This window comes from Coffea arabica, chromosome 8c (genome assembly GCF_036785885.1).
Source record: "Coffea arabica cultivar ET-39 chromosome 8c, Coffea Arabica ET-39 HiFi, whole genome shotgun sequence".
Taxonomy (NCBI): Eukaryota; Viridiplantae; Streptophyta; class Magnoliopsida; order Gentianales; family Rubiaceae; genus Coffea; species Coffea arabica.
In genome coordinates, this window is record NC_092325.1 from 5988116 (window position 1) to 6000043 (window position 11928).

An 11928-nucleotide genomic window follows, 5' to 3' on the forward strand; every position below is an offset into this window, starting at 1 on the left:
TGACTAGCAATTAACTGCTTCATCATTTCTTCTAGAGACGGACCTGGCATGGATGATGGTTATTGAGACTCTTGCTGTTGAAAATCCATTGGCCTGGTCGCATAATTAAAATTGGAATCATCCCACCATTCTCGATCATACCCATTTGAATAAGAGTCATACCACGTTTGATATTGAGATGAAAAATCTCCAAAAGTATTGATTGGAGCACTTAGGCCATCTTGAAATACGGGATATATGTCGGTTGAATGATCTGAGACAAAATAACTTCCACAATTTGCAACGTCCAATTGATCATTAGAAAAAGCATGAGTCTCATGATCCCTTTGAGAAATAAAATCCAGCCTATCACCAAAATACAGAATGTTAACAGCCATAAACTATATATAAAAAATAATAATAATAATAAGAGAAAAAAAAAGAAAGAAAATAAGATGAACTCAAAGAGAAACAAATTAATCAGGCACCAGTCCCCGGCAACGGCGCCAAAAATTGACAGGTGCCGAACCTGTGCAATAATAATAAAAATACCTAACTACCACTAAAAGCAGTCAATAATCAATTCTAGGTACTAGACCAGAGACTCTAGGTGTGCAATGAGTTACTTGATTCACCCTACTCCCGAAGAGTTTGCTTAATCCGATATACCAGAATTAATTAATTGACAGATTTTACTAACAAGTAGACAGTGGCAAGCAGGGTCGTCTCCTCAGGGATTGGGGATATTTGTCTCTCTGAGATTCCAATTGGTAAAAGGGGATTTTATCAGAATGAAACTAAAAACAATTAAGCAATTTAACTCAAAATAAATAATTAACTAGCACGAATATAAGCAGAAATTAAATCAAGAATAGATAAATTCTAATCAAGAATACAACTACTCAAATACAATCTATTCATCTGATCATTGATGCAAAAGAGGTTCACTTAATTTATTAATAGGCTAGTTATAGTCGCCGACGAACTCTAACGATCAATTTTTTTTTTTTAATTTATTGATAATCAAAGTACGACCATCGATTACCCCTAATCTGAAAATACTCCTAGGTACGACCGTAGGAATTAATTTTCCAATTGCATTAAAAACTAGAAAACGTAACCCCAATCAATAACATGCTACGAGGGTTATTTAAATTAGATTGCACGTTCCCCTAGTGTGTAAACACGCCAGTTGCCACTAATATTAATCAATCAAACAATTACGGATTTAATTGACTAATTTGACAGGAGATTAATAAGTCGCATTGAACATCGGGCCCTTGACATCCAATTAACAAAATAATCCCAAGGAAATTCAAGTAAACAACGTGCAAATATTAAAAAATTAATGAACGCATGAAAACTAATTAGATCTCATAGATATTCGGGACTGCGCCGTCGAGTTGATCCTTGACTGGGTGAAGAGATTAGCCACGCTGCATAAATAAATCTCCACACAAATTAATTGATTGCAAAGGCATTGGGTTTTTCACTAAATAATCAAGAGGTGAAAGATATTTCTCCAGTTGGGACTTTTTGTCAAATAATCGGCGTGCCCGAAAGGAAAAGGGAAGAAAACTAAACTATTGCTAAAGGCTACCTATCCCTAGCCTCTGTACTTTCTTTTCTATTCTACGCAAAAGTATGACTCCTTGATGCTCTTTGTGGTCCCCAACGAATTGGGGGTCCAAGTACAAAAAGAAAGCTCTGCTGAATTTTTCTCTACTTTTCGTTTCCTGTCGCCCATCAAAGACTTCAACTCCGAATCAGCAAAAAAGAAATGCCATCCGTTTGTAGCACCATGTGGGCTCGGTTGTTTGAAGTCTCCATTTTCTTCAGAAAATCCCTCATTTTTTGTAGTTTTCTATTCCATTCCCTGAAATTGAGTCCAAATACCAAATATAATTAAATATTAATAATTAAAACAATATTTGGCAAGGATAAAAGGGGAAATTAATAATAAAATTACTAACAACTAACACCCTATCACTCATAGTCCAAATAAAAATGGCAATCTTCACAACCAAATCCAAAACTACCTCTGTCAAAGCCACAGGCATTGCACGTTATCCAATTTGTGTTTTCAACCTGAGTTAAGAGTTGCTTATGAGAATTGTGCAAAACAGCTGATGTCAAGCTTGCACTCATGCACTTGATATACAAATGTAGAATTTACAGGATTGGCATTCATAGTAGAGACAACTTCCTTCCTTTAGACAGGCATGACACCTAAAGTTGCTAGCAACAGCCAATACTGTCATCGGTGTATTCGAATGCTCGGGATGTTTTGGGGTTTGTAGTTCATCGGGAAATTGATACCAAGTCTTATGGAGAAAGTAATCACTCTCGGCGCAAGCATAGTGAGGATCAGACAAGAGAATAGGCTCAATACCCCAGTCACAAATTGATAGTGTTGCTTCTTCTTGATCAGCAGTAGCACTATTAATCTCATGCTTGGTTTGCACCATCTTGGATAGAGCAAGTGGGTGATTGTGTGTAGATACTATTATCTTTTCTTCGGTATTTATTTTTCTGAGACTACTAGTAATGCTGCACTGAAGAAGAGAAAGTTTGATCAAGTTTTGAGCTACACCATTGGAGGGCAGTTTGACCAGATTTCTGCCTGGATCACCCAAATCTGATTGTCCTTCTCTGGCAAACCCACAAGAAAATAAAATTAAAAAATCAAAATGATATGATGCCATTTTTATCTTTGGGCAAATTATATTTTACCCCCTGTGGTTTAGCATTTTTTACATAATCCCCCTATGGTTTTAAAAGTTATGCATAACCCCCTCATATTTGGATTAAAGTGTCAAAATGACGGAAATAATCATTCGTAATGGAAATTCTAAAAATGTTGAAATTATCCTTATAAATATATGACACATTAACCCCATATGATTTTTATATTTTGCCATATAACCCCCTTATGATTTTCAAAATATACACATAACTCCCCTTGGTTAATAAATAATTTTCAACTTTATACAAGGGTATTTTTGACATTTTAGGTGACTCCATTAAGAATGATCATTCCCGTTACTTAAATACTTTAATTTAAAATATGAGGGGGTTATGTATAACTTTTGAAACCATAGGGGGTTATGTAAAAAATGCTAAACCATAGGGGGTTATATCTAAAAATGTTGAAATTATCCTTATAAATATATGACACATTAACCCCATATGATTTTTATATTTTGCCATATAACCCCCTTATGATTTTCAAAATATACACATAACTCCCCTTGGTTAATAAATAATTTTCAACTTTATACAAGGGTATTTTTGACATTTTAGGTGACTCCATTAAGAATGATCATTCCCGTTACTTAAATACTTTAATTTAAAATATGAGGGGGTTATGTATAACTTTTGAAACCATAGGGGGTTATGTAAAAAATGCTAAATCATAGGGGGATAAAATGGAATTTACCCTTTATCTTTTTAGGGAAAAGGGCCACCAAATAAAAGATAAAAGAAAAAAGAACACATAACATAATAAATAAATAGATAAATAAGGGCACCTATAGTTAATGAATAAATAAGGGTAAAATACAGTTAAGCCCTCAACTTTCCCTTTATGCCAATTTGCATCCCTTATTCTTTTGATTACATCACATAACTAACCCCCTTTAACTTCCAATGTGATTAAAGTGCCCTTCTATTGGAATTTTAGAGTAGAAAAAGTAGAACAAGAGAATCAAAACTTTGTATTATAGAAGTCTGATTTTATTGAGTCATAAGCCATGCTTTTATACAGCAAAAAGAAAACAAAATTAGAGAAAATCTGGAAAAAAATCTGCTAAAGATAAGATCCTAGAATCAAAATCATATCAAGTACTTTGACTTATCTATGGCCTAAAGAATAGCAAAGTGAATAGCAATCTGTTAGCAGTTCCACAAATCATGCTATTCAACACTCCTCCTTGGTTTTGGAACTGCATACTCCAAGATTTTGCCTCAAGAACTCAAATCTTTCCTTAGCAAGAGCCTTTGTAAAGATATTAGCACTTTGATCTTCTATTTTGCAGAAAATCAGCTGCACTTCTCCCTCCTTTTGCACTTCTCTTAAAAAATAAAGCTTTATCTTGAAATGTTTCGCTTTGCCATGGAACACTGGATTATTGGAAATAGAAATTGCAGCCTCATTGTCAACAAATATCTAAGTGCAATCTTCCTGTTTCATGTGTAGATCAGTCATGAATTTTCTTATCCAAAGTGCTTGATTCACAGCAGCAGCGGCAGCTACATATTCTGCTTCTGCAGTGGATTGAGCTATGACATCCTGCTTCTTTGAACACCATGAAAAGATTCCAGACCCAAAAGTAAAATAGTAACTTGAGGTGCTCCTCATATCATCAGCACATCCAGCCCAATCACTATCAGAAAAAGCAGGAAAATTGAAGTTGTTAACTTGACTGAACCTTATTCCATAATCAACAGTACCTTTAACGTATCTCAAAATCCTTTTTGCTGCTTGAAAATGAATTTCACAAGCACAGTGCATGTATCTTGACAACAAACTCACTACCTGCTTGATATCTGGCCTGGTTGCAGTCAAATACATTAAACAACCTATTAAGCTTCTATACAGCTCTTCATCAACTTTTTCAGCTCCATCTTCTTTGCAAAACTTCTCCTTTTGATTCATTGGAGTCGCAGTTGATTTGCATCCTTCCATGTTAAATTTTTTCAAGACCTCCTTTGCATACTTTTGCTGGCATATAAACACTTCATTTTGCTTCTGTTGTATCTCCATACCAAGAAAGAATGACATCATACCAATATCAGTCATTTCAAAGACATCTTCCATCTCCTTTTTGAACTTATCAATCAACTCCTTGCCGCTTTCTGTAATAAGAAGGTCATCAACATATAAAGATATCACAAGTATTTCACCATCAACCTTTTTGATATATAAGGTAAATTCACTCAAACTTTTTTCAAAGCCTAAGTTCATCAAGTGTGCATCAATTCTGCTGTACCAAGACCTCAGTGCCGGTTTTAAACCATACAATGCCTTTTTTAGACGATACACCTTATTTTCTTTTCCTTGAACAGCAAATCCTTCAGGTTGCTCCACAAAGATTTCTTCCTCCAGGTATCCATTTAGAAAAGCTGACTTAACATCTAATTGATGTATAAGCCAGCCCTTTTGTGCAGCAAGAGCCAACAATATTCGTATGGTATCCAATCTGGCAACTGGAGCAAACGTTTCAGAGAAATCTACTCCAAACATTTGAGCATATCCCTTAACAACGAGTCTTGCCTTGTGCTTGTTTACAGAACCATCAGAGTTGAATTTGGTTCTATAAACCCATTTGACACCTATCAGCTTTTTGTGTGTAGGCCTGTCCACCAACTCTCAAGTTTGATTTTTGTCTATCATTTTGAGCTCCTCCTTCGTTGCAACTATCCATTTCTGATCAGTTGCGACTTCTTTATATCTTGCAGGCTCTATAACGGCAACATTACATCTCTGATAAATGTCAGAGAGTAATCTGGCTCCTCTAACAGGTTCTTCATCGATATCATCATTCTCTACCTGCAATTCAAATTTATCTTCATTTTTCCAACTCCAAGTGTCTGACTCAAGGAATTTAACATCCCTGCTCACAATTATTTTGTTGCTTTGTGGTGAGTATATTCTGTAGGCCTTTGAAGATGAGCAATAGCCTACAAAAATCCCCAGCTCGGCTTTCTTGTCTAACTTGTCTCTTTTAACCTGAGGAATATAAGAGTAACACAAGCAACCAAAGGTTTTTAGATAAAGCAATTTTGGCTTGTAGTCATACCATGCTTCAAATGGCGTCTTTTTTTGTAGAGTTTTCGTTGGCAATCTGTTTAGTAAAAAAATTGCCGTATTCATAGCCTCCGCCCAAAATTTCTTTGGTAGCCCTTTATCATGCAACAAGCATTTTGTCATCTCCAAAAGCGTCCTATTTTTACGCTCCACCACTCCATTTTGCTAGGGGGTGTAAGGGGCTGTCAGTTCGTGCTCTATGCCTCTTCACAAAATTTGTTGAATTTTTTTGAGGTATATTCAGTTCCATTATCGGACCTGATCACTTGCATGCTGCAACTGTTTTGATTTTCAACCCACGCTTTAAACTTCCAAAAGATGTTAGCAACCTCAGATTTGAATTTCATGAAATAAATCCAACACATTCTAGCGTAATCATCAATGAAGAGAATATTAAACTTACTACCATTCAAAGATGGCCTTTTTTGAGGTCCTCCTACATCTGTATGTATTAATTGCAGCTTATGTGTAGCTCTCCATATTGTATTTTGGGGAAAAGGAAGCCTTGATTGCTTCCCATATTGACAAGCAGCACATGTAGGAAGCTCTTCATCTAATTCAGGCATACCTTCTACTAAGTTGTTTTTCTTCATGAACATCAGAGCAGCATGATGAAAATGGCAAAATCTCTTATGCCAAAGCACTGCATCGTTAATTTCTTTGTGTACAGCCGCTTGCTCCTCTCTCATCAGATCCAAAACAAAACTTTTGCCTTTCATTTGAATTCTGAACATTTCTCTGCCTTCTGGATCTTCAATTATGCAATTTTTGTCTTCAAATAGCACCTTATAATCCTTTTCCAATAACTGAGGAATATTCAAAAGGTTTTGATCAATTTCTGCAACATATAAAACATCAGAAATTAATTTCAAACCTGTGTACCCTTCAATTGCCACTGTTCCTATGCCTTTTACAGCAAGATAAGCTCCATTTCCAATCCGGACTCTAGTTGTAGCAGTTTTATCAAGCTTCCTGAAAAGCTCTCGATCATAAGTCATGTGGTTTGTAGAACCGCTATCTATAAGCCAGCTTTCCATGGAGCTATTAGTAGCAAAACATGAAGCTGCAAACAATTGCTCCTCCTGAGGTTGATTCTCAGCAGCCTTGGCTTCTCCTTGTTGCTGTTGAGACTTGCATATCTTTTCCATATGCCCTAACTGACCACATTTGTGACATCTTACATTTGGGTTCCACCAACACCTTTTCTGCGGATGATTGGTTTTTTTGCAATAAGGGCAAAGTGGATATACTTGAGATTTGTTATTTCCAGGCATCTTTTTGTTGTTTTTCTTGTTCTTGCCCCTGTTGTTGTTTTGTGATATGGCTTGAAAGGCATCTTCCACCGATCCTTCTTGCCTCATCAGCCTCCTGTGTTCTTGTGCCTGCAGTGCATTTAACAATTCTGCCAAGGTGATGCTTGACAGATCTTTTGAGTTTTCCAAGGCCGTGATTGTAGCCTCATACTTTTCAGGGATTGTAACTAGAATTTTTTGGACTATTCTAGAATCAGAAAAATCAGTACCAAGGAGTCTACTTTATTGACTATGTCAAGGAGTTTGTCGGAATAGGCCTTGATAGTTTCTGATTCCTTCATCTTCTGCGTCTCAAATTCTCGAATCAAGTTCAACACTCGCATTCCTTTGATTTTTTCATCTCCTTCATATTCATTCTTCAAGAAATTCCAGATCTCATGTGCTGTTTTTAACGTCATGATTCTGGTAAAGATTGTGAATGTGACAACTGCATATAAACTTGCTCTGGCTTTCGATTTCCTTTGTCTCCTCTCATTATGGTGTTTCATTTGAGCAACAGTTGGATTGTTTGGAAGAGGAAGTACTTCATAATCATCTTCTACAGCCTCCCACAAATCATTTCCACCAAGATAGGCTTCCATTCTGACAGCCCACATTTGATAATTTGTTCCATCAAATATGGGAGGTCCAAGTTGATAAGTAGAGGAAACTTCTGGATTCATCGTAATAAGGGTAAGTGTTTAAACTCTCTCAATCCTCACAAATCCCTCAAGATAAAAGCTCTGGTACCACTCTGTTGGAATTTTAGAGTAGAAAAAGTAGAATAAGAAAATCAAAACTTTGTATTGCAGAAGTCTGATTTTATTGAGTCATAAGCCATGCTTTTATATAGCATAAAGAAAACAGAATTAGAGAAAATCTGGAAAAAAATCTGCTAAAGATAAGATCCTAGAATCAAAATCATATCAAGTACTTTGACTTATCTATTGCCTAAAGAATAGCAAAGTGAACAGCAATCTATTAGCAGTTCCACAAATGATCATGCTATTCAACACCTTCATTTGGTGAATTTTCTGCCATTTATATCAACTAAGCTATTATGAAAAAACTAAACTAGAACGCGTTGCCAAAAAATGAAATTTGAAATTAACATCTTTATTAACCTTTTTTTCATTAAAAAATCTCGCCAAAAAAAAGTGCACCTATTTCTATAGCTATTGGAGGTAGTCAACCTTATATAGGGGGAAGTCAGTGTAAGTAAATTTGACCTGGGGGCTAACATCGGTAACAAAGGCCAGCTCAGATAAACTTAATGATGAATAATTGACAAACTATATTAGATTCATCAAATTTAAAAGTTAAAGAGGGGCTATATATTGCAATTTGAAATAATAATGGGGCAAAATTGAAATTTTGAGATCTTTTAGGGCCACTTACTATATGTTACCACAATGGCCCCAAAAAAAGGAGGTAAAAAAAATGACAGTGAATACTGGTAAGAAGTAAGAACACAACAAATTGAATTAAAACGCAATCAATAATGAAGACTCAATCAATATTGCCTCACCGATCTTGAGAAGCACACGATATATCGAGATCAAATTTGCACAAGGAACAATTGTAGGTGAAAAACTTCCAACCCTTTTGGCCACAAGCATGACAGGTACAACTGCCAGAAGAATAAGGTGGCTCCTTATGGAGGACTAATGGATGCTGGGGATGCATTGGATGAGTAATCTGCAAAGGAATTTCTGCACATGGTTTGTGGAGAAAGAAATTGCAGCTGAAGCAACAATATGCTGTAGGCTCCAAAATTTGTTTTTGACACCCGTAGCAGATTTCTACTTTCTTATCATCTCCATCACCATTATCATTGTTTTTCTGCAATTCAATCATGATCAGAGGGTGCTCATCATGACTGAAATGTTGAATTCCCTCTTCCTCCATATACTTGAATCTTTGGAGTAATTTTGTAATTGTGGTATGGTGTCTTCTTGAAAGATTTGATGGAAGAATTCAGACAGGAACCAGACAAGGGGAATCAAAATCTTTGAATTAGCAGTTAGCCATAGAGTTAACGGACAAATATCAGTATAAAAATTTGTGGGCTGTATTGACTCATTCTTCGGAATAATCCATCTACCACATCTGAACTGGACGGAGTAGACGTTCAACACAAGGTGGATTACTTTGTCTTGAACTGCTTCAAAACTGAAATTAATTGATCTTGTATATACAGCTGTTTATGAATTAATTACATGAAATGTAACTTGACAGGACAAGAAAACATTATTCTAGCTATAGTACTTAATCTGGATTGAAAATTTATTATTCTTAATTGGGATATCATATTACTAAGTATTAATGCATCTACTAGAGAACAGTCACAGTATGATTATAAATTGATTGAACAGATGAACTGAAAAGTTCTACTACCTACGCTTTGTTTTAAATTGATTGAATGCATCCAACTTGGAGGCTGCGGTGAAAATGCATTTCATTCTTGTATTTAAATATAGATAGTGTAATCATTTGGCAATCACAATGACATTTCAAAAAAAAAAAAAATCGAGGGAAAGAATGGGACTTAAGAAACAAAGAGGGACAAATAAATTTGAATTTAGAACCTCTAATTCTTGGGGCAACTACAATAATATTTAGGCAGTTGCCATTCCATTTTCTTTTTTAACCTAAAAGAATGATGCACGCACTTCCATGTATGAAATTGCCTTCTGTATCTTAATCCTTTTTCCTTGCAATGGTGAAATATCTGTAAATGTTTTTAATTTGTGGGCTTACAGTTTAGGTGAAATATCTGTAAATGTTTTTAATTTGTGGGCTTACAGTTTAGGCTGTTAGTTGACTTATTCTTAATGGTGAAATATCTGTAAATATTTTTAATTTGTGGGTTTACAAATTAGGATGTTAATTGCCTAATTCTCCACATAATCTGTCACTAGATAATAATAGATCTAATTTATCCAAAAAAAAAAAAGAGATAATACTACATCTAAGCTTGGCGAATTTTCAACACTAGTATTACTTTTTTGTGAACTACTCTAATACTGAAATTTGATCATCATGCAGCTGCGTATAGTTTAACTGCATTACTGTAATTTGATAGGTAAATAATAAAATTGTTCTAACCATACAAAATTGTTCTTGCCATACTTCTTAGTTGGGATTGAAAACATTATTGGTCTTAATTAGGCTATCATATTCTATGAGGATTATTCGCAATAACCGCTGCATAAGATTTCATATTGATGAACAGATTTTTTTTTTTTTAAATAGTGCAAGTTGAAAGACACGAATCTGAAACCTCTCACTTATTTTTAATAGTGTAAGTTGAAGGATTCAAATCCGAAATCTCTCACTTACACTTGATTCCCAAGTACCATTCAACCCGTCCTTGCCTCTTGAAAGATAGTATAAGAATTTTGGCGATAAAAATATCATTTAGGGTTAAAAGAACTAAACTCCCTTGAATACCCTGAGTTGCATTTTACGCCTCTCACCTCGATAAATTGACACTTGGCTCCCCTGCTTTATGTTTTATGCAAAAGTGCCCCATCCATATTAATTATTATTTTATTTTTTCTCCTTTGTTCCCTTTTATGGCCAAAAAAGAATGACTTGAGCACTTGCTTATTGATAGGGTGTTAATTACTAGTTATTTTATTGTTAATTTCCCCTTTGTCCTTGCTAAATATTGCTTTAATTGTTAACATCTACTTATATTTGGTATTTGGATCTAATTTCAGGAAGTGGGGCAGAAAAGTGCTAAAAAATGGAGATCTTCTTGCGACAAATACTCCACACGTGGGAAGTGCCTAAAAGTAATTACAAGCCAGGCTCCACAGGATGCTACAAACGGATCTCCCATCTTTGTGTGGATAAAGAGTTGACATATACTAGGAGTCCTACTAGGACTACAAAATGAAAAAGAAGGAATCTCTCGGGGAGTGCTGGAAGCTTTTTGTTGTTGATTGTTCCTTATCCGGCAGGGACCACGGAGAGAAGTTAGGCAATTGTTTTAGATTAGAAACAACTTCGTTCTTTTGGGGCTTCGTCCAATTCCTTCGTTTTATTTTATTTTCTTCTTTTCCGTCTCTTCGAAGGGAACGAGGGGAACATAGCTTGTTTTTTATAATAACTTCTGCAATTTCGCATGGGATTTCCTCCATGTAGATGAACTAAGTTTCTCATCTAGTTGAAGGCCAACTTGAAGGTACAGTTCCAAATATCTGTGAGATCGAATTAATTTTATTTATTTCTTTTATTCATTGGTATTTGTACGTTTCCTGATTTAATTGCTTATGCTTGTTATGTTATTTGAATGTCAAGGGCCCGATATTCGAATTAACCTAATAATCTACTGTCACATTAATTGATTGAATCCGTAATTGTTCTATTGATTAATACCAGTGGCGACTAACGCGATTGGTTTTATGGTCGGGAAACGTATGATCTAAATTAAACAAACCCTCGTAGCGTGTTTGTTAGTTAGGGTTGGGCTTTTCTAATTTTAATGCAATCAAGGAATTAAATCCTACGGTCATACCTAGGGTTATTTCTTGGTTAGAGAAATAGTTAACGGTCGTACCTTGGCTATCGAAAAAATAAGGAAAGGTTGGTTGTTTATCGCATGTATGACAACTATAACCAATCTATTAATGAGTAATTGAATTATTTTTACATCGATGATCAGTTGAATGGACCGTATCTGAAAAGTTGCACCTTTGGCTAGAGTCATATTGGTTATTGATTAATTCTTATTTATTTTTATTAGTTGTTTCACTAGTTAGTTAATTAGTAATTTTATATTTTTCAAAAATCTCCCATGCGCTGAACTCTAGAAGAAACGAATTATCCCCAGTTCTTGTG

The 11928-nt window shown here is 35.2% G+C and overlaps 2 protein-coding genes across 2 annotated transcripts; both read right to left on the minus strand.

The window, feature by feature from the left end:
• Positions 1–5350: 5350 nt before the first annotated feature.
• Positions 5351–7763, minus strand: LOC140013347 (uncharacterized). The gene is made up of 3 exons (XM_072062603.1): positions 7311–7763; positions 6229–7170; positions 5351–5710 (listed from the first exon to the last, which is right to left on the minus strand). The coding sequence occupies exons 1-3, from the start codon at positions 7761–7763 to the stop codon at positions 5351–5353; spliced, it is 1755 nt and encodes a 584-aa protein (XP_071918704.1).
• Positions 7764–8604: 841 nt separating this feature from the next.
• LOC113705715 (protein VACUOLELESS GAMETOPHYTES-like) lies at positions 8605–8988 on the minus strand. The gene has a single exon (XM_027227633.1). The coding sequence runs from the start codon at positions 8986–8988 to the stop codon at positions 8605–8607; it is 384 nt and encodes a 127-aa protein (XP_027083434.1).
• Positions 8989–11928: the final 2940 nt, after the last annotated feature.